Source organism: Balearica regulorum, chromosome 1 (assembly GCF_011004875.1).
Source record: "Balearica regulorum gibbericeps isolate bBalReg1 chromosome 1, bBalReg1.pri, whole genome shotgun sequence".
Classification (NCBI taxonomy): Eukaryota; Metazoa; Chordata; class Aves; order Gruiformes; family Gruidae; genus Balearica; species Balearica regulorum.
In genome coordinates this window covers 49,503,367-49,526,324 of record NC_046184.1, presented here as the reverse complement: position 1 = coordinate 49,526,324, position 22,958 = coordinate 49,503,367, and the positions used below count along the sequence as shown (strand labels likewise).

The 22,958-nt window shown below is 39.2% G+C and overlaps 1 protein-coding gene and 1 long non-coding RNA gene across 2 annotated transcripts in view; one reads left to right on the top strand and one right to left on the bottom strand.

The window, feature by feature from the left end:
• Positions 1–401: 401 nt before the first annotated feature.
• Positions 402–5,081, bottom strand: LOC142600052 (uncharacterized). Its single transcript, XR_012833517.1, has 3 exons — positions 5,010–5,081; positions 4,564–4,665; positions 402–1,483 (listed from the first exon to the last, which is right to left on the bottom strand). It is a non-coding gene; the product is annotated as an uncharacterized LOC142600052 (long non-coding RNA).
• Positions 5,082–7,508: 2,427 nt separating this feature from the next.
• DCN (decorin) overlaps positions 7,509–22,958 on the top strand; it is a 40,419-nt gene continuing 24,969 nt past the window's right edge. The window contains exons 1-2 of the mRNA XM_075748502.1: positions 7,509–7,896; positions 11,975–12,207. Of these exons, the coding sequence (XP_075604617.1) occupies positions 12,003–12,207 (205 nt within the window). The 5' untranslated portion in view covers positions 7,509–7,896; positions 11,975–12,002. The remainder of the gene's footprint in view (positions 7,897–11,974; positions 12,208–22,958) is intronic.

Genomic DNA, 22,958 nt, shown 5'->3' with positions numbered 1-22,958 from the left:
TTAGCGCTTCAAGGCCATGGAACAAACCAAAAATGTATTAAACTAATCTTAATCCTAAGGATCCCCAACTTGCCCTTGCAAGACTGCTGTAATCTATAATCCAGAGGAGCTAGGTGAGTGCTGCATCTCAGGGACCTGGAAGGAGAAGTGAGGTTGAAAATAGACTCTTTGTAAACCATATGGGTTTCTGTCCTGGATGTGCACTTGACAAATAGATTATGATCATTAGATAGACATTTCAGACTAAATAGCAGATGTCCTTTAGGCTAAAATATAACCTAAACTATAACCACAGTTAGATAGGTTAAAAAATCCCAAACAATAAAGCCACAAAAGTAAGGCTTTTGTAGAGGCCTGAAAGTTTCTACAAAGTCATCTAAATTATTAGAATTTTCTTGGATGTATTTTTAAAACCTGTTTTTCTCTCTTCTATCCTATAATTTGAAAAATAATTGTTTATTTTTGTGACTTAATTCCATTGCTTCTTTTGCCAAATGTTTCTCATTTTAAATTGACACAAAAATGACATTGCAGGCCATTGGGTTAACAGTGAACAGGTTACATACAGTGTGAACTCCTCCTCAGGGAGCTGAATTTTCTAATTGTGACTGAAAGATAATTCCTCTTGCAGAGCTGATTCAAACAATTTGGAGGAGACACAGGATGCAGGAACACGGTGGAAGACCTTTAACAGCATGATAAATGACTGTTCCAACCTGTCCAAGTCTCAAGATCCAGTTTGCAGTGGTTTTGGTTTTATAAATGAAGAACAGTCTCTGAATAGATTTTTGCTTGCAAGCATATGTGTGGCTTATTCAGAGGCAAGCTTTCCATCTTGTTATAAAAAGCTGATACATTCATTTTGAAACATCGTATTTAATTTTTACATGTAAGGCAAAATAACTCCATCCTTAAATTTAGTTGATAGAGTCAAACTAGTTCAACATACTGAGATTTTCAGAAGTGATTAGTTGGTGTGGGTGCCTGGCTGTTTGTGTCCATCATCCAGTGCATTACGCAATACCTGATTTTCAAAAACTGCTCTTTGAAAATCAGATCTATTAGAGGTATTTTGGAAAGTTGTTAGTCACTTTTCCAAAGCTTGACTTAGATCTCTAAGGGTTTGGGTTCCTGGTATATTATGATAGATGACGATGAGTCAAGAAATTCAGTGGCTAAATTTTGAAATGTCATAAATCATAGGATGCTGCAATTTCAATAAGTCAGTATGTTTTATGTTTCCTGGGGGTGTGTCCCAGCATGCTCATAAATTCATCTATTACGTTTGCAGATCTAAAAAAAAAATGACCAAAAAAACCAAAGACAAATAAATGCAAACCGAGAGTCATCATAATCAAAGTATAATTTAACTTCATTCAGTTGAAACACAATGGACATGTGTGTTATCCTCTAAATTAAAAAGTAGCTGATCTTTTTGGAACAGAAGGTTGCTCCAGGAACACGGTATGGAACAAAGAAGTAACTGAAAAACATGTTATAAAGAAGGAAATAAAACAATGAATAATGTAGAAAAAGGCTATCCTTCATTTTTTCTGATTACCAATAGAGTAAACATTCCATTGTCATTCAATAACTGAAGGAATTGCCATCACATTCAAAGTTTTTACATGTAGAATTAAACTCTGTTTTGTTTAGAAAACCTCATTATGTTTTATCCAGGTTGACCATGGCAAATTACTGTTGAGGAACATCAGTGCAATGACTCTTTCAGAGCAATCTTTTGAAGAGCTTATTTATAAGAATAAAAGTAGAATATGTTTTAAACAGCAGTCAAAAGAAAGTCCATATCTGGTAAATGGCAATTTAAAGTGAACAATTCTTCAAATGCTTAATGAAATGCAATGGATATTTTGAAGACTGTTCCTTGAACAACGTTGTAATCTGCAAGTATTTAATGGCTGGTGATGCTAATTCCAAGTGTTCTTGGAAGTAATCTTATTCTATATTGATAGAAAAAGATTTAAAAAATATTCAAGACTTTTTTTTTTTTTTAATAAATTCTGAGCTATGATAGTGTGAAAATGAATTTAAAAGTTTCCTACTGCCCTTTTTTATGAACTTCCATTTCACCCTTCTTGAGGAGGCTTGTATTCCACTTTTCCATGTGTTCAGGTAAAATTTGAGTACAGTGTATAATGTTCTCATGGTCACTCCTCCATCCTGAATGCTTGATATCGTCTATGCTATTTGGACTCTGCTCCCACATCATTATTTTTCTTTATTATGTTTTTTAATTTACTCCAATGCAGTGAGTTACTTCAAGGGTTGAAGAGTTATGAAAAGCACATCCTTTTTGTGTGAACCCCACAGGGCACACCCTGTTTAGACAGGGTTGGTGCTCATGTAACTCATCACCATCTACCTTAAGATTCTCAACAGTTCCTCTCTACAGTGAGGTCACACAATCCAAATAAAACTGCTAAGTTTTGTGATGTCATTGCTTATATCTTCAAAGTCACCGTTTCGTATGTTTAGCTGAAGTTAGAAATTATTTATTTCCTCAGCAGATTGCTAACATACAAAAATGAACATTTTAATACAGAGGACACAGACACTAATCCTACTGTTTTTCTATTCCACTCCTTTTTTCAGGACTTTCCTCAGTAGTGCAGTCACTAGCTTCCCCTGAAAAAGTTTACTCTCTGTGATGACTAAATTGGAAATCAAGGATGACCTGGCTATTCACATGTTTTTCATAATCTGGGAATAGTCTTTTCAGAGCTGCACAGGATGTGTCTCATTTTGAATGCTGGTTCATAACCCCTGAGTAACAGAGGACATGCAAGCAAGGAGTATAGTTCCAACATTTGCATGAATTACTGTCATCCTTTTCTAGGGCATTGTGTAATCCAGCTGGGATGATGAAGCTTGTCCAGAGCATGATCTAAGGGCCATCAAAATGAGAATTAAGGTTTGGATTTTTCATCTGAACCCTGAAAATGGTTGGACTCCAACTCAAGATACTGCAAAATATAAAGAAAGGCCAAAATCTGATGAAACAGCTGCTCACTTGAAATTTTATCTTCTGTTACCTAAACTAATCCTCTCTCCTTTCCAGTGATCACTCCCTCTTTTGTGGCCTACACTTCCAAAGTGACACTCTTTCCTGGGAAGGTCTCTTCCACAGGGAGTTGTAGCCTCCTGGTACCTTTGGTGAGGCACATCTGCCAGCACACTCTTTTCTTCATGTAAGAGATTTTCCAGAGGGCATGAGACAGCTGACACTGGCACAGAAGCCAGGCAGGAACAAAATGTAATGCTGTCTATCACTGACACACAGCAAATGGAGCACCTGAGTACTAATATAGAGGTATATCAGTGTGCATGGTAGCAAATGTTTTCGCACATGTTTTCCTCACCATTAATTAAAGGTGAAGAGGTAAAGCCAAGGTGAGGTTCTGGAGCCTTTGGTCCATGATCACTTTTACTTTTCTCTCACTCTTTGTTTCAAGGATGACTAGGAGCTGGAAGGACTCGTACAAAATCTAATTTTACCTATTTGCTGCAGTTTTGAGGGAGAGAGGTAACTGTGATCTCAAAACGTACGTCTACACTACGAAACTGTGAGGAATAGTTAGGACAGGCTTCCTCCTCAAGAGTGGAGGCTCAGAGCATTTGAAATCATAGAGAGTAGTAAGGCTACACTGATATTTGGTTAGCTCCTGCAGCTGCTGGATATGCCTAGGCAAAACAATTTGACTCAGGAGAGAACAGAAATGCCAGTAGAAAGGAAAGCCAGTGTCGAGTACAGGAACAGATTGTCCTCTCCAGAAAAAAAGACCAAAGTAAAGGACATGATCCCACGTCAGATACTTCAGCTGAGGACAATTTGGATTTGTTTCCTTGAGTGACCTTTAGACCCCACAGATTCCCTTCAGAAGAGAGCAGGGAGATGACTGTGAGGTGCACACAGTACATGCTTTTGCAGAGCGGGAGAGAAGGGAAGGCAGGCAGTGACGGAAGAGACTATTCCTCCAAAGGAAGGCTCTCTCTTTTGAAGATTGGTTGCATTTTGTTAAAACAGTTATACAAGAAGTGCTTTCACAGCTGCAGAAAAAACAATGCTACTGGTAGCATACATACAAAACATACATACATTGGTGCTTTTGATCTGTAGAAATGTCAAGAAGTTCAAGACTATCATTTCTGAGGTCACAGAGCACTGAAGGAAACTTTGATACTCAGAATATCCAGAAATTATATTTCTGTCTCTTTAGCTACCTTGTCAGGCTGGGTCAATATTTACCCGGATCAATGTTTACTAAGCTTAGGTCAATATTTACTCACATTTTTAGTAGAGGAACTCCATTGCCATGGTAAAGAACAGTTTACTACAGGTAATTGGAAGAAATTATTATGCATAGTGTAGAAAGAAGAGGAGAGACAGGCAGTAGTATATTAGAGAAAGTGGAGGATGTCATGCTAGGGAGCTAGTAAAGCCCAGGCGTGAGATGTAAAGATAGAGGAGGTGGAGAGGGCCCCTGAGAGGCAGCCAAACAGAAGATCTGGTTTCATCCCTTCCTGATGGGGATTGGCACTTACCTAGCTGGTTCATGAGGACTTTGAGGCAGATTTGCCCGCCCCTCTTCCTTACCACAACCACCACAACAACGCTAACCAGTCTTTGATCATCAAAGCTGGGATCTATTAGAAGGAAGACCAAGAAAAATGTCTTTTTCAGTAGTGGAAACTTAGAATGAGGTAGAACCTGAATCTGTGGGCCACCATGTTCCTGCAGGACAGATCCTGTCCTCCTACTTTGTTTTTTTTCCAGTACCATTATGGATTGCAATAAACACTACCCTCTTTTCCTCCAGGCTCCCTAAAAAACCCCTCTTTATTTCCACTCCAGGGGCAGATTATGTTGGCTCCCCATTCTTCTGAGGAGAACCTGTGCTGGCAGCGCTGGGTGCCTGCTGGACGTGCCTCTCTCCCAGCTCAGCCCCGCGCGTCAGGAGCTCTTCCCCCAGGGTATGTTTGCTCCTTACAGGGCAGCTGCTCATCTCCTTCCTGCAGAGACTTCCACTGGATCCAGGCAGAGCAGTCAACAGCAGGCAGGCTTCCTGTCTTTTCTCCCACTGCTGCCCTTTGAAAGGTCCACAAAATAAGCTGTGAGCAAATGAAGCAGATGCTATCCATCAAAATTTAATAAAAAGGCGGTTACATAAATAACATTAACATGCAGTTGCCTGTAACTTTCTGGGAATCAGCATTTGGAGCAGCATGTAGCCCTATAAATTTGTTAAATTGGAGAAATAAAATCATATAGAAAGTAAGATTTTTCTAATCATGATTTTTTATATTGACTAAACTGTAGTCAAAGTAGGTCAGACTGAGGGGGACAGCTTATCAATGCTAGACCTTGTGTATGGTCATGGGCCTTAAAATTACATAATCACTTAATATTGTTCTTGGGTTGTGTGATTTTTTTTTAAAGTTGTTTATCTTCTGAGCGAATAGCAGGGGGAAAAGACTGAGGTTAAAGTAATATTTGTATCAGAAAGGATCCCACATTCCCCTAAGAGCACAGAAATGACTCAAAAACAATTAATAGGGTACTGCCCCAATATTCAGTGTCATAAGTCCTCTCCCATTACAGTTGCTCAGTCCTACACATAGTCCATGTTTTATTTCAGGAGGGCTTGCATGCCTAACACACACCCCTTCTATCTCTGCAGGCATAAGTGTTTTCATAATTCCTAAAGGTGGTAACATCTTTTCCCCTCTGAGCTTCTCGAGATGGACTTTATTACAAAAAAAGTAAGAAAATTCTCCCTCTACGGGCAGCAGTTCATCTGCAGGCAGTCTGGGAGCCCCCAGCCCACCAGGCAGGCACCCTGTGCTCCACCTGTTCCCACCTTGATCTCGATGTTTTTGTTTGATTTTCCCTCCTGCCTAAGGCAAAAAAATGAGAGGTGGCTGCCCATCCCCTCCTGTGCCTCCAAAGAGATGACTAAGCTATTAAGTTATAACACCTTTCAACCCCATAACAGATATCAGAACAAATGTATTACGATTTTACTGGGAAAGGATATGAATGGGTTTTGTGAAGCAAACTGACAAGAAGTTTACCCTGACCTGTTCCTCATCAAAATCTTGCTTTGAAATGTTTTTAAACACCAGATGCAGCTGGTGACCAAGGTTCAAATAATTGACATTACTAAGATGCAGCCAAGATTTCAGCAAGCCTCATGGCGACACTTCTGGACAAAGATAAGGCTTTGTTGTAAGCATGAAAGCTTGGAACACCACTAATCATATGTAGAAAAATGTCAGAATAAAAATCATTAGCAGTCTTGAGTCCAGTGGAGAGGCTGGGGGAAGAGGGGAAAGAAGTTAGCTCAAAGACTAGGGGTGAATAAATGATCCCTAACTTTTAGAGTGAACTTTATAAAGAGGCTGTAATGTAAGACGTCTGATGACACCTTTGTGCTACACTGACCAAACCCAGTCAACTATTCTACCATGTTTTCATCCACCAAAGGAGAACAGTTATAAGAGCTGTTTTAATGGCTCTTCTTGAAATTAAATGAAGAGAATAGCTAAAATTTCAAGAGTTTATTGTGTTTCTAAAAATTCAGACTTCTTTTAAACATCATTTCACATTTTACAGGCTTTAATTTCAGATTTGCACCTGGTCTTAGCCTAGGGGCAGAAATAAAAGGGTACAAGTCAAAACAGAGAGACAAGCCTCCAGTATTTAGACAGGACAGCTAACAGCACAGGGAAGCTACACATGTTCACAATGTGTTTGGATTACTAAATAAATAGTAATTATTGTATTTGCTCTCCTTTCAGTTTGCTAGACTTTTAAAATTGTGCAGGAATAGAGAAACTGCATTTTAGCTTCCATTGATATTTGCATGAAACAGAAATTACTAAAATAAAGTGTAAATCTGAACAATGAGTCAGATATGTTTTTCCTTTCATGCTTCAAAAAATCTCCACTGTCTCTAAAAAAAACCCAAAAAAACCCACCCCAAAAATACCAGTTAAAGTTAATTTCCCCTCTGCTTTGCTGTCCTGGTGAGAAAGCAGTAAAAAAAAAAAAAAAAAAAAAAAAGCGAAGTTTATATAAAGCAGTTCTAACCACAAATGTTAGAGTCGTTCTACTAATGAAAACATGATTTTCATATATATCAAAAACATGCTGTAGTTTGAAGAAATACATAAAAACTCTATTATTAGACAGGATAATAGTATATTACACTATATACTACTTGGTTTGACAATGATTATGGCATAAGCAAAGGCAGGTTGATATCTGTTTAAATAGTTTTACCTAAAGCTACCCTTTTTTTCTGATATTAATCTGCACTTTGACTAACTCCAAGATTAATTTTATATCATTTCCCTGAATTACAAATACTATAAACAAGAGGAAAAGCCAAACATTTTTCTCAGTAATGAGTCAGAAAAAAAAAACATTGTTAAAACCAAGAAAACTTTCCTAAATATATGTTATAGGGACATAAATAAAATAAGTAAGATGAATTACAGCTAAGCATCTGTCTTACAACGTACAAGTAGTTTGGGATTCTAAACAGATGAAAAAGAAATAAAGCAATTGAAAAAGAAAAAGGAGGAAAAGAAAGCAAAAGAGCTGATAAAGTTTCTGGCTACAATACAGGAGACATATCATTACCATATGATCTAATGTGGGTGTCAGCCTGGATTGTGTTCATTGAGAGAAACCTTATTTTTTAACTGTGCTATGGAATAGAAGCAGGAGGGTTTTCCACCAAGTGACAGTCACTGAGCTGAACTTACCCCCTCCTCCTTTCCACACCTGCAAAGCCTTTTGCCTGGGTTGAATATTTAGTTTAATTACATCTCAGCTTTGAGAGCTCCTGTTGCAAATCCCTGGATTAAAAGGTACGGTTTTCAGTAATTCTCCTGAACTATGCTGCACTAATAAAACTTCAGGCAAGTCTACGGCAAGAACTAGTTGAATTTTAAGAGAAGCAAGGAAAAAATCCTACTAAATGTTTAGCAATGTTGAGTTTTGTATCCAGGACTTTTGTTTCTTGGGAACATGAGAACGCATTCTCAAGGACTGTGCAGATTTCCTACTGTTTATTTGACTGTTCTGTCTCTTGTTTTGATTTGTATAAGCACTGCTATAGACCTTTCTTTTTTCCTTACTGTAAACTTTTGCAGCAGTATATTCTCTGTTTGCAATCCAGTGTTTAGAATCGGTGATGTAGTGAGTCTAAAAAATGTGTGAGTTCTTACATTTCTGTTTTAAACTGCACTCTGTGATTTCTTTCTCATACGGATTTCTTCATATATAGTCCAAACATTAATGAATATCATTTCAATTTCAGAGAAAAAGAAAATGTAGTAGTTAAACGGGCTCAGTGTATGCCTTTGTAATGTTAGAAAGTGCTATGTTACAGTATACAAACAAGGGACTCAGATTTAAAGAAAGTTCCTATGAATGAAATAGTAGAAAAGAAAATTCTTGGAGTTGAAAATCCTGTTAAAAGAGTTTTAATCTCTTTAAAACTTCCAACTCCTATGTTTGCACATCTAAACTTTATTACACAAAATGGGTAAAACATATAATGAAGGGGATTTTTTTTTTTTTTTTTGAAACTGCACATATTTTTCAATTTGTGTTTTGTGGCATTTTGAGAGATTTCTAACAGTAGGTGAACTAATATTTAAAACTTAATATTAAGGTAAACTGACAAGAAGACCACCAATACAGTGGTGACGTGAACTGATGAAGCATATTTCCAGTGGTATTTTAAACTGAAATGTGGCCAAGCCTATGGTATAGTTTCCTCTGTTTGTGGAAAAGTCTTCCTCATTGTAAACACATAATTAAAGCAAATTTAAACAGTTATGTCCTGCAGACATAAATATTGTGTCACAGACCTTTAAGAATTCAGATTCCCCCCCCCCCTTTTTTTTTTGTAAGTGAATTGTAAACATTTCTTACTAGTGCAGTTTTGTATACATTTTTTTCTCTGTTTATCTTCATTTACACATGCAAACAATAGGAACAGAGATATGTGTGCCTGTAGTATGAATATGTATATGAATAAAGATATGCAGACACAGATCTGTTCCTATTTCCTGATTAATATGTAGCTTGTGTCTGCTATTTTCTCTGCTGTGTCTTCAGATCAGATCCTTTATATCCTTTGTTGCCTTACAGCTTTGCTTTATTCACAGCTCTTGCTGATTTTATTATAGTTTTGACCAAACAGGGACCGAAGGAAAAGGCCTACTTCAGGGTATAACTGAGATAAGTGAATTCATCAATATGAATGTGAACAAGAAGTGTGAAAACACTTCCGAAGTGCCTTTGCATTGTTTTGGGTTTTGGGTTTTTTTCGAGGAGTAGTGAGTTAACTCCAGGATAAGATCCTGACTCTGCATTCTTGGGATGGACGGTGCTTCAGCAGTTACCATGGCGGGGGGGGGGGGAATACAAGCAGTTTTAAATATTTAAAAATATTTTTAAAATATACAAATATGTAAAAAAGAGCCAGGGAAGCTCTTTAAAAATTCCTGACTGCCAGTGCCATGCCAGGGTTGGTGTGCAGCATTCCCAATGTTTCTTAATGTTAATATACATTCTGAAAAATAGTTTGTACTGGAGTAATGTTTTATTGATCATTTTCACGAGGCAGCTTATTACGATGAATGGTGATGATTTAGCAAATTTGCCTTCCTGTTTCAGACTATTAATAAATTGCATTGTTATTTTACAATAATTTGTACATAATAATGATTATTTCAAAAATCTTGTTTTAGATTAAACCGTGGTAAGAACTCACCGCCATGTATTCACATGTATTGCTGTGACATCCCTACTAGTCGTGTGTACTCTGCACGCATCATGGGGGTGTTGCTGGGGAAGGGACGCAGCCCCAGTGTCGGTGTGGGGCCAGGGCAGGAGGGAGTGCGGGAGGATGGCCCACGCGGGGACGCAGCCTGCCCCTGCTACATGGCACGAGTTTGCACAGCACTGAGTCGGGCTAACCGGACATGCCAAAATGCTCCAGCCTTCCAGTTGACACTGGGGTCTGAAACCCCTCAGTGCAGGCAGTAGGTAATATGTCTGCTCCAGGAATAGGTCCAGCTAGGAAACCAGCTATGTCTCTTAAAGAAGCAACAGAAACAGTGTTTTACTCCATGTGAACTCATTTTGAAGTCTGGGACATCTGAAGATGTTAGATACCCGTCTTCCGGTTAGGCAGAGGACAGAAATGTAGGCTATGATTTTTAAAACACTAGCATAATTTATACGTTAACCTTATCATCCTCTCAAGACTGAGCCCTAAAGGTTTCTGCAGGATTGCATTATCGGCATCTGTAGGTAGAAATTCATAAAGGAAATTGAACCCTGGCACAAAATAGATTATATCTAATTCAAGGCCTGTGGTTTTTATTTATTTAGCTTTTTTTTAATACTAACCACTCCTGTTAGAGTACCTGGATGTGGTAGAGATCTCAGAGGCCTCAGTATACCAGTCACCTAACATCAGCTGCCCATGTTAGTAGTTCCATATGTCAATGTAGAGAGGGAGACAGTCCTCCTCCTCTGCCTCTCCCCCAGGTTTTTTATCTTTCCATTAGTCAATATGGACCTGAGAAATGCTATACCACGCCCCAAATGGTTAGGTAACTTCTGCTAAAAAAAAGTTAATCCCAGCTAGGGCCCAGACAAGGCATTTGGGAAGTTATTGACCTGAAGAAGCAAGCGGACGTTTTTGCTTTCATTACAAAGAGCAACATCTGTATTTTGGACTATGCCATCCATTTTAAGAAAAGGCTCCTAAATAAGTGACAAGTTTACCTTTCTGTCACTTGGCAACTTGAAGGCAGGTTTCTTCATACTTTTTTTTTGGTGACTTGTTTTTAGACCCATGAAGGTTTGTAAAAGATAAGCTTCCTTATATAAAATAAATAATAAAAGGAAATAATTTTCAGAAAATTAGCTGGTCTATACAGCCTTGATACAAAACCTGCAAACAGCTGTTTTGTAATTTTTCCTTAGTGCACAACAATACAGGTAGCACAACGTACAGTATGTTGAAATGCATTTAGGCCTAGGTCCTGAGATCACATATTTAATCAGTTTTCCTTGTTAATATCTATGTCAATACACACTTGCATAAAGTTGCTCCTGAGCATTAAAGTCTGCAGAATGAGGCCCTGAAGCCCCATTAAAAAGTGTGCTGACAATACTACAAGCATCAGTTCAAATGCTTATGCAGTGCAAAGCAGAGGATTTTCAGGGTACATTGTTGATATCGTAAAATCTCCTAGCCAAAAATTTGAAAAAACCCAAGAATATCCAATATAACACAACACTGTATTCCATTTTATTGTGCTGTTTAAACTAGGAAAGAAGCATAGCTCATTTAAACAGCTAAAGATCTTCCCCTCTCTTTCCACCCCGTCACTAGATTCTACTCTTTCTCAGTCAGTTTTACTAGGCTATAATTTAAAACACACAGCAAGCTGGCACTTTAAAAAAAAAATTTCTCAAGACATGAAATACTGCATTACAGTGAGTTTGGGAACCTCAGGTTTGTCCCCAGGGGACAAACTCATTGCCATGAAACAAATGCTAATGAAATCAAATAGACTGTTAGGTTGGCAGAAAGCAGACACATGGAAAATGTGGCTTATTGTGTTGACTGTTTTGCATAACAAAGTTGACAGCGCTGCCTGTTCCTAATAAATATTACCCTAAATATGCAAACAGATGTGTTTACAGTTGCCTTTAAACTGCTCTGTAAAAAAAACCCAACCTATTGACAAGCAGTTACCAGACTCCTATCACATAACTGTCCTATTTTCATAATTCAGTTTTCATTTATTGAAAGGAACAGTTATGCAATTGGTGGATGTGCTGGACCTCCTTCAGCAGGAACTGTACAGCTATGGGAAACTGCTACTTTTGTTGTAAATCTCCTGCTCTGATCCTTAGGTTCTGCCTGGAGTCGATGAACTAAGCCATGAGGCTGGCTCTTCTCTTCGTCCTACTGCTGCCAGCATGCTTGGCCAAGCCGTTCCACCAGCAGGGCCTCTTTGACTTTATGCTGGAGGATGAAGGGTCGGCCGACATGCCTCCAACGGACGATCCCGTCATATCTGGATTTGGACCAGTGTGCCCCTTCCGCTGCCAGTGCCATCTTCGCGTGGTGCAGTGCTCTGACCTAGGTAAGTCTAAGAGTATCTTCATAGGGTATATACTTACATTCTAGACATGGGTTTGCAGCTGAGACGGTGAGGCTGCTATACACTGCCTCTCCATAACTGGGTTTTTGTCAAAGAAATATGCTACAGCTACTGTTAACTAGAAAATACTATGTAAAGCAGGCCATAAAGCCCTGAGAAGATGGACATTTGTTGTGACAATGAAAAATGTTTGATTTTTTTAATGTGTATTTTGTTTATGCATGTTTCATTTGTTCTTTGAAAGACCACAGATTTCTGTTGCAGAGAAAATAACTTTTCAAGGCTATTCCTTCAAATGCATGTTAAATAAATTCAGTGAGGTCAGACGTGGGGATGGAAACATTTTAAAAGGTTCTAAATTGCATGGTCCAAGCTCCAACACCCTTAATCATACTGTCTAGTACCTCAACATAGAAATCATCCCATTTCCATTGGAATACATGAGCATGGAATAACCAACCCTGAATCATATATGCTGGAACCAGCTCTTTGGAGGAAAGAGCTTGGAAACACTCCAAAACAATGAACACATTTTGGAGCTCCTTATTAAATATCTTTCTTAGACACTGTTCACGCTGAAACCATGAGAACCTTTCTCACAAACTCCCCTTAGTCCCTCATGTACAAAGGCTTGTCTGCACAGTCGGACCAGCAGGATGTGAAGCCATGCTTGCCATCACTGTATTTGACTTTCCCATGCAGAAATCTCAAGTAATGAAGTTGACTACAGTGAGACTGCTCTTGGTTTAAGCCAGTATTATTCAGTCTAAGTCAGTGTGTAGTGCAGAAAATCAATTAAAGTTGGTTTTGCTCACAAGGAAATTAGGAAATTTATTCAGTGGACAGACAAATAACTTCTCTTATGATTTTATAAAGTTTATTTTTTAAAAAAAATCTTCTCTCAGCTGTTTAAAGGTATAGCTCGTTATTTCTATTTTCCCATGTCTTTGATAATTACTGTAAATCATGGCACAAATCCACCAATTAGGACCTGGGTCTCATTGTGGTGGGTGTCGTATAATTACAGAAAGGAGGGGGAAACATTAGTTCCATCCCTAGAAACTTCTGTGAATTTATTAAAGCAAGCCACATAATTACGCAATAGATGATACATTTGGCAAAGACCCAGTGAACAATGCAAGCCAAGTCGCACAAATGAGCACAAACTAACCTAGCCATGCATTCATAAAACTTTCATAGTACTGTCCCTGTTGAAAGATAGTTTCTTTTTTTACCATTTAGGTGCCAGATAGTAGCAAACATTGGGTGGGGAGTGAGGAGGAGGTTGCCCCACATGCAATGAAGGTCTTAAGTTTTATTGTTGTTACACTGGCTAATGCTGATGGAATTTAAATTATTTTGAGAACTTGTTCCCTGTCTGCTTCAATTCTGCAGAATGTAAGGAGCTTTCACTTGGTAAAAAAGTGGAGATATTCACACAGGGACCCTTTGTTGCTGTACTTGCTCCCATGTTCGTTCAGTTCCCCTTCACACACATGGCTTCCAAAGGGTTGCACTACAGTTCACTGCCTACAGATGCTTCTGGGTTAATAGAGTCCCATACTGACAAGGAGACTCAAAATTAAGGCCCCAGGTCTGTGTTTCCCAGATAATTTCAAGAGGGGTGATAAAAGAGAGAGATATTTTGAGCTTGGTTTAAGCCCACATGCTGCAGATACTCAAATGAAAAGATTGTGCTTTTGAAGAGGCTGGACTGATAACATCCAGCCTCTGGGCAGGAAGGAAGAGACATCTCCCTGGGTTTAAAATATGCAGCCCTGCAAAATAAATATTTCCCTGGCAGAGCTCAGGGAAGTAATAATCATTCAGAGTTCCCCAGCCTTGGCATTAAGTTTCATCCATCCTTGTCACATGTGGCTACGCCAGCCCCTGATGGGTTGTGGCCCAAGTAGGAGGCTCACCAGGGCACAGGTCTGGTGGCCGCCCCTACGAGCAGGGACAGGACAGCTCTATGTGCTGCCTGCTCACAGGCAAATCTGTCCTCCGCTCTCCTCTCCTCCGGCCCTGAGTCTGTTTATGTGTGACTCAGACTCAGAGAAGGTCAGATTTACCTACTGACTTTGAAGAAAGCTGGGAGCTGGCCCCAAGAGCTAAAAGTTTTGTTGCAAACGGTGGAGGTCCTGCCAGGATGACGTAGCATGCTCCTGGGCTGTGGGATGAAGGGTGCTTGGGGCACAGCGATCAGGAAGACAATGTGCACACAGGAGCCATGAAACCAGCAATGACAGTTCCACCTCCCTCTAACCACCACTCCTGGCACTGCCTGTCCCTTCAGCTCTGGGCGTTTCCAACCCAACGAAATTAGCTACCTCCCTCCCCCAAAATTATCAAATTTAGTCATCTAGTCCTATGGGCACTAATTGAAGAAAAACTGCAGGCAATAACAACACTCCTCCCAAGGATATATTGAGATCTTACTAAATTAAGTTCCACAAAGGAAAGCTGAAAGGATCAGGATCCTTTCTTCCACTCGCTCTCTGGCATGGAAGGAGGGCTCTTTGCAGCCACGAGCCCCTGGGTGCAGAGGGCATGTCGGAGCAAGGCACCTGGAGGACCCTAACGTCGGCTATTTATGGCAAGGTCTTCTCTTCCTCAGCATGTTTCTTTTTGTGCCCAAAGGGACATTTGCTATTTGTAAACTCTTGCTTCGTAAGGAAAAAGCCAACTGTCTGACACAGAGTTATGTGAATAAACCACAGGACAACTATCACATCCAGGGTCCAGAGATCAGATTTGCCCCTTGTCTCATGAGCATTGGATGGGAATAATAAAAAAAAATAAAATCTAAATTCAATAAAAACAGTTAAAAATATGCCCAGTGGTCCAATTACACACTTGTCAGCTGAATTTTTGCATTCCTCTACTTTTAAGCTTCAGTCACATCTTCCTAAGCACATACCTCTGAATTAATTTATTTTGCCTCCAAGCCAAGAGCTGAGCTAGCAGGATGGAGAAGGCTGTCTTCTCACACCCTGAAGAAGAATTCTCTCTGAGCTGTGGTTACTGACAGATCGAGAGCAGAGCCCCATGTGCCTACCTTATATGAGATGTATTACCTTTGTGCAACAGGCTCAATGATCTCATCAAGGAAGGCCACTGCCGTATCTTTATAAAAGTGCTGCCTTTTCTGAATCTGCCTCCTGTTGCTAAAAGGGAGCCACAGGTTCACTTTTTAATCATGCCCCAGTGTAAGGCGTTATTATGATATAGCCAGACTGTCCACAGCAATCACAAATATCTTATTAGCAAACACTACAGGTGGGGAGTAGCTGATATAGCTGGTCAGAGGCAGCTTTTCACGTTTTAAAATAATAAATACAGGGAAGATATGCAGTCAGTTGGCCAGGCAAACGTACCTTGTAAAAGCCCTAGCAAGGGTTAACTGTTCCATTTAAAGTCTCATCCTCCCAAAGGGAGTCTCAAGAAAAGGTTCCTCCCAGAGCACCCTGGTAGGCAGGAGGACGCATGTGTGATTACTCAGCCCTGCAGTGGATGCAGAATGCTCCATAAGTGTGTTCAGAAGTGGTGGTCAGAGCTTTATTTCACCTTCAGATAAGTCTGGCAGCCCCTTATGAAGTGAGCAGTGTGCAGGATGCAATGAGATCTCCTTCCTTGGAGACTTCACAGGACGTAGGGGGGTCCCTCCAGCCCTCTTGCCATGAGCATCCATGGAGGTTTTGTGGTCTCCAAAAGGTGTGTGTGAGAGATGGATGTCAGTAATCAAAGTTCAAGCGGTATTACAGCTTAAATTGGAATTTTACTCACAGCTCACAAATGCAGGTTTTCTCCAGCTGTAAAGTAAAGAAGGATATGTTGAAGCTCAGCATGGCTGTTGGAGTGTGTGTTTGAAAAGCACTTTGAGAACAGTGGGTGAAAAGCTCACAGATATGTAAAGCATTATTCCAGGGATCTGGTAACAAGAGGCAATTTATCTGAACACATAGTGTCTAAACTGTATTAAGTGATGGCTCTTCAACACCTGAACCATGGTAACGTGATAACAGCTAATTTATTTGTTGACAAAAGATGATTTATCTCATTGTATAAAATCTTCCAGAAACATCTGAACACCCATTTTCTGATTGTGACTCCATTTGGTAACCTCATCTCGCATTATAAAGGAAATTATCTCCTTTGGGATATACCTTGATTTGAACTTCTGTTGTCAACATAAAATCTTTTAAAAGAAAAATAATACATACCTCATTGATGATAAGTCTCAGTCATTTTTATGAGTTCAGGAAAACAGATAGGATTACTTACTACTGTGTACTTAACTTTGGAATCCCTGCCATTATTTCAATATTTACCAATGTTTCAAAATCATAATTTTTAAAGCTAAATGTTTAGCTCAAAATTTTACAGGTTTCTAAAGATGCAATGAGAGAAAGCATGGATCCTTAAATGGCCAGACATTAACAAATATAATTTTTAAATAACTAAGTTTTTGTTAATTTACATTGTAATTACTAACCCTTTAGGATAAGTTATTCCATGTTTTATGCATTTTTTTCCTTCTAACAATAAGGACTAGAGACTTATTCCTTTTATGTTTAATGGAAGCTGAGACTCTCATGAAATCCCCTGACTTCATGGAACTAGATCATTTAACAAAAATATTATCAATAAAAATGGAACCATAAAATCTGGGAAACTATATTATCATTTATACTGAGAGTAGCCTCTGCATCATGATACCATGGCCTTACAACTGAAGACTAAATGCCTTTTTGATCAACAGTCTCTAGCCAAACATAACTTATGCTGTCATCAAACACAGGTCATTGGGCCTTCCACATGCTAACTGGGTGAATTGTAATACTCTGAGATGTTGGAGAGCAGACTGGAGGATCTATGTGAAGTATTACAGGTATTATCTGTAATATAGCAGTGATCTCAGGTGATGTTAGCTATCTAAGAGTCACCTGGGCTCCTTTCACAGCCATGGGGAGAGTTAGGCAGCTGCGCTATGGGGGACTTCATCCAGTGTTGAGTTGGATGTCAGTGACAGAAAGGATACATCACACTTGGAGAATTAAACTGCTAACACAGGGCCTCCACGACCACTCAAGGCTATACAATTTAGTTTCAGATTAATGAAGTTATGTGTGATAAAACTAAAGCATGGAAAAAATAAACTGAGGTTACCAGCATTATTTTGTAATAAATTTGCCATGGAATATTAACATTTTTATATCTATTCTGCTTAAATATATTTTTTGGGATGCCTTGGAAGTTAAAGAAAGCATGAATTAAAGCCCTGTACTCAGTATATCCTGAAAAATTATTAAGCCAAGAACCTAATAATTAGAAAACACTTTTGAAAAGTTGTCAAGAAAAAAAAAATTGGCTTGGATGTAGACTGCTTTATATTAACAAAAAGTCATTACCTTTTGCCAGTGTAACAGTAACAGACAGGCCTTGTTGCTTTGCAACCTGAATTGCTGATGTTCCAGTTCTAGTTGATAAACATGATTCTAGGTGAAAATTAATCTACTCTAAATACATCCCTTATTTATTAGGTGCTTACTCCAAGGTAACCATTACCAACTCTGTGTGTTGGTTTTGTTTTGTTTTTCTTAGGGTTTTTTTTAGATTTGTTTGCTTGCTTCAGACAAGGAAATGCCATTTAAAAAAGCCTAGTGGCAGGAATGGAAATCCTGTCTGCCAAGTCCGAGCGATACAAGAAGTGACTGTTTTCTGTTTTGCACTGTGACAAGGGTTCATTTCCAAAATTTCTCAGTGCACAAATAAATAGCTGATAGCTAGTAAAATGTGAGTCTATTATTATAAGTCATGGCAGGTGATTACAGTGGTTAAAACGTACTGTGCTGACACCTACTAGTGTTATGGACATCTATAGTATATGTATTATGTTCTTAACACCTTTATAGGGTGTCTAACTTGGTAAGACATGTAACTATTTAAAACCTATCCATGTTTTCACAACATAAAGCCTGTGCTATTCAACTGAGAAAGGTTCCCAGCCAAGTCTTAGGAAGCGCTAAAGAGTCCAAAGGCTTCCTCCCAATGTTCACTGAGAACCCACTGCAAACAGGGAGGAGACCTAGGAATTCGGGTCCTATGTGAAGCCACCAATGATAACAGCAAGCAACTGCCAATACTAGCCTCCTGCTACTCAGGAAAACTCTGCTTGCAGAGTCCAGTTGCCATGGTATATAGAAAAGATTCTAGTTTTAACCAGCTTTTCAAAACACCTCTCTCTAACCCAGATTTGAGAGTGTACCCTCCTTATCAACTTTCAGCTCACTGGTCTGTGTTTTGCTTTACCCATGTCCTGGGTCTGTCATGTGATTAAAAGGAAGTGGGCCAAAAGAAGATAATCAGGTTACAGAAAAAAAAGAGTATTTTTCTGAATATACTTTTGTCTTTTCCTAAAGTTCAAATCTAAGAATATATCCTTTAAAATTTAAAAACCCCCTTATTTCTCCTGCTTTACATGCTTGCCCTGACGAGCAATATTGACAAATGCTGTAATTTTAGGTCTCTTCAGTTGTATTATATTTAAGGGCTCATTCACACAGAGCATTATTGTCCTTTACACTATGAAGGCAAAGTAGATGGCGTAGAACTTGCTCATTGGCTTCTCCGCCAGGAAAGAGATGGAAACAGTGACACAGACACAAAGGCACCTTAAGACCAAGGACCATGCCTGCACAGGTTTTTTGAGCGGTGAGGGGGTTATGTTGTAGTTTTCAACTTACAGGACCAATTACGGGACTCGAACAGCTCTGTACAAATGACCCTGTTGTTAGCAGGTTTGCAGTTGCTATATAGGCAACTCTACTGCAAACTTCTTAGGCAGTCAACAGGGAATGAAAAAGGTGAAAAGCAGTATTTAATGAATTTGTGTGCTCTCTGCATGCATGCTTTTAAGCGAGAGGACATCCAGGAGAGCATCTCATACCAGCTTTGTTTTTGTTTCCTGGGATCTATTTGGAGTGCTATGAGTTGCTACAAAAATCTATTAAGGAGAAGATACTTGCAGTTTTAATTTCAATAAGAAAAGGAATGCAATAAATACTCATATTTTAAAAAACAGTGAAAATAAGAAATCTACCTACCTAACTGCCCACCTAATTTCATGGCAGCCTTAGGGATTTAATGGCAAAATGACAAATAGACAGATTATTTATAGAAATGCTACAGCACATTTAAAACATGTGCAAGTGTAAATGCAGCTACAGTCTGGTTCTGTAATACACCGTCAGCACAATAGAATTCTGCAATAGGTCATCCCAGAACCAGTTTCTGCCTACAGCTCCTGCAACACCTAAAATGTGAAAGCCTAGGATGACCTCAGTTTCTGTGCTGGAGTGCGTGTTTTCCCTTCTACTTCTCCAGTGTGGGCCTCAGAAACTAAACAGGCTCTCAATGAATTCATATGTTGGGGTGACATGGAAGAAGAGTGTTTGTAGTGGTGCAATAACCAAACTCTTTGCTGAATGTCTCTACCTAAAAGGTGCCGGAGCAGAGACATAAGTGAGTTAGTCAAACAGGACTAAAAAAGCTATGTTATCACTCAGCTCTGATGCCATTTCTTTCTCTAAGTTCAATTAGGTCTTCAGCTTTGATTTCCACACCTTCAAATTGGGAAAATTGTACTAATTTTTTCCCACTGTGAAGTAAAAATGGGAAAGGAAAAGTGAACAGTGCTAACAAAGTTTCTACAGTAGCAGCAGCTCAGAAAATGAAAAAAGGCAGATACATAATACAGAGCAGATAGTAGAATAAAAATGAAAGAGGAGAAAGCCAATGGAAGAAAACCAGGAAGATAGGCATGACAGGAACACTTTTGAGAAGAGAAGGGGTAGTATGAATATGGAAGGAAAAATCTTGCTTTTTCAAGGGAAGCTATAACAGAAATGGTTAGAAAAGGACATGTACAGAAAGTTTCAGATACAGCAAGAACTTAAAAATTGAAAGAAAATCTTGCTATTTCCAGAGTTAGGGGGAAAAATTTATTTTATCTTCTTTATTCTCTCACTCTATGATGGAGACTATATCCCCTGGGCTGGAGGAGATGTTACAGTGATAGCTGACCTGAGGAACGCCTATCACCAAATGACCAACAAAATAAATAACAAAGCCAAAATATCTAAGAGTTACACAGATATATACAACATCATCTAGTAGAAAGAGGGAACTAGCAGGACTGCAGATTTCCTGATTTAGTCAGGAAATTCTCTCTCAGCATTTATTTAAATGTTATTCACTATGTCCAGACACAGTCACAGTGGCCCCCTCCATTGTTTGCTTGCATGAAAGTAGGTTGAAAACAATCCTACAACATTTATGAAAAATGGCCATGTTATGATTGGAAGTACCCAAAATAACCAGGAACATATCTCTGCCCTCAGGTCATAATAAAACTAGGGCTGTGCAATGACCATGTGGTAAGAACAGGAAGGGGTAAGTTTACTTGAAAGAAGGGAAGTTCCCCCCCCTCCCCCCCCCCAAACGAGACTGTGTGGCTACTCCATTATGTTAGTGCTAATTCTGCTCAATCCCAAAGTAAAGATTGAGGGAGCTATCCTTAAATTGGCATCAGTTGCCTGCTGCTTAAACTGCAAACCAGGCAAACATCAAATTATATTACTCCAAGTGATCATTCAAAACGTAATTTGTTAGACAATGCTCACTTTTCTGAGTCAGTGAAATGCTCTCTTCTGACTACTGTAAATACTCCTAAGAAATAAATGTTTCACCTTAATGCACGAGTACTCATAGGTAGTACATCTGCATTGCATCCACTTTGACTAAAGCCATTATGCACATGGTGCTGGCAGATTGCGTGAATCACACGGGACAGTTGCTGTTCTCTGACAGGATGTTTTATGTCTGTAACCATGACAATGGGAAATGTAAAGTTGGCAATTCTAGGAGTTCAGAAAACTCATATTTGATTTCTTTACTAAATGTCTTAATCCCTGAAGTCTCATAATTATTTCATAGACCTTTGCAATTATTTCATCGACCTTCTAGACCTTTGCAATTAAAAGTCAGTTAGAAAGAACAGAGAAATGGACATTATTTGATTTTTAGTTTCAAGAATATATCATTAGGCTTAGGTATTAGCTTTTGGAGCCAGGAGGCTGAATCTATCTGTACCAAAAATGTAACTAGCATTGAAAAATAATTCATAACATCTGTAGCTTGCAATATCCATTTTACTTTGAAATATGTGTTCATGACACAGGGTGGGTGGAAATGGAAAAGAGCAGTTATAGCAATGCACTCATTTTTAAATCTTTACTAGGGCCTTTATAATTCTTAGTACAATCATAATGGAGAATTATGCATTGGATCATAATATGAGAATTTGTTTCTATTTTACCATGTTCCTTGCTCTGTTCTGGGAAGCAATGTTGTAAATGTTTGGAAAAAAACCCAGTGTAGTAACATGTCAGTAGGTCTACCTCTGTGAGAGGCCACCTCAGCAGGGAATGGAGTTCAGTTTCTTGGTTTTTCCTATGGGAAGGGTCAAAGGTATACAAAAATAATAATCTCTGATAAAAAATAGTCCAAATGGACATGGCTTTTATACATTGTAGAGCAGAAAACAAAGCTGAAAAATGGTTGTGAATACCTTTTAAAAGATGTATTTTAAGAATCTCATGCATTCCAATGGACACTGCTTTTTTCATCTCTTAGAAAAATCACTTGAGATAAATAATTTGCTATTTTTTCAGTCTTTTTTAATTTTATATTTTTAATTATTACTGCTGATTTCATAGAAAGTGAGGGGAAGGTGGACAACAAACTTTTACTTTGAAAGCAGGAGAGAGAAGGAGGCTGTAGGCACTTCTCTGTAAAGACAGACAATTGTTTCTTATTTTATGGATGGTAGGATGCAAATGATGAAATTACTCCTATTTGCAAATCCCGCACAACAGAGAACAAATTTCCAGTAAATACTGAAGTGCATAGCCTGGGAAAGCATCAGTGACCATTTCTAAGTCAAAGCATTCAAAGCTGTGCTAAGGTCCTTGCCGTCCCTCCAGAAAGCAGTACTTGAGTCCCGTTATTTTCCATGACTAAGTATCCTGACCCCGTCAGCTTGCCATTCACCTCATTCATCCCAGAGTCCACTCAGGGCATTACTGAGGGCATTCACCGACCCCCCCCCCCCCCCCCCCCGGGAGGGTTGCTGCCCGTTAGTGGGATGTGACAGAGCCGGACTTGGAGCAGGGGAGAGCACACAGCAGCGTGCACAGGCAGAGCAGGCAGCTGCCGGAGAGGCTGCCTCCGCCGGGGGAGCAGCCGCTGATGATCACGGTTGGGAATTACATGTAGCTCAGCCCAAATTCCTCAGCTGGCAGCAGCTGTTTGTGGAAACCGAAGGAGTCTTGAAAAGAGCCCCATTTTATGGCCCCTGTGATAATAATCGTGAGTGTTGCAATGTAACAGCACGTGTATCTGAGCTACAGCGTTCAGATGTCTCTCTGCCTTTTGGCCCCTTTTCTTCAGCTGGGGAAGGGAAGGTTTATTCAGGGGAATAAGCTTTATCCCTGCTTGTTGTAAAATGCATAGGTGAAGGAAAAACCCCCAAAATACCACAAACAAACAAACAAAAAAATCAAACCACAAGCTCTGTTGCATTGTTAAAAGTTTATAATTGGCACAGTTTTCGTATTTTTTATTTTGACTATGTGGTCTCAGTGTTGCAAGGATGCAGTTCTCAGGGAAGT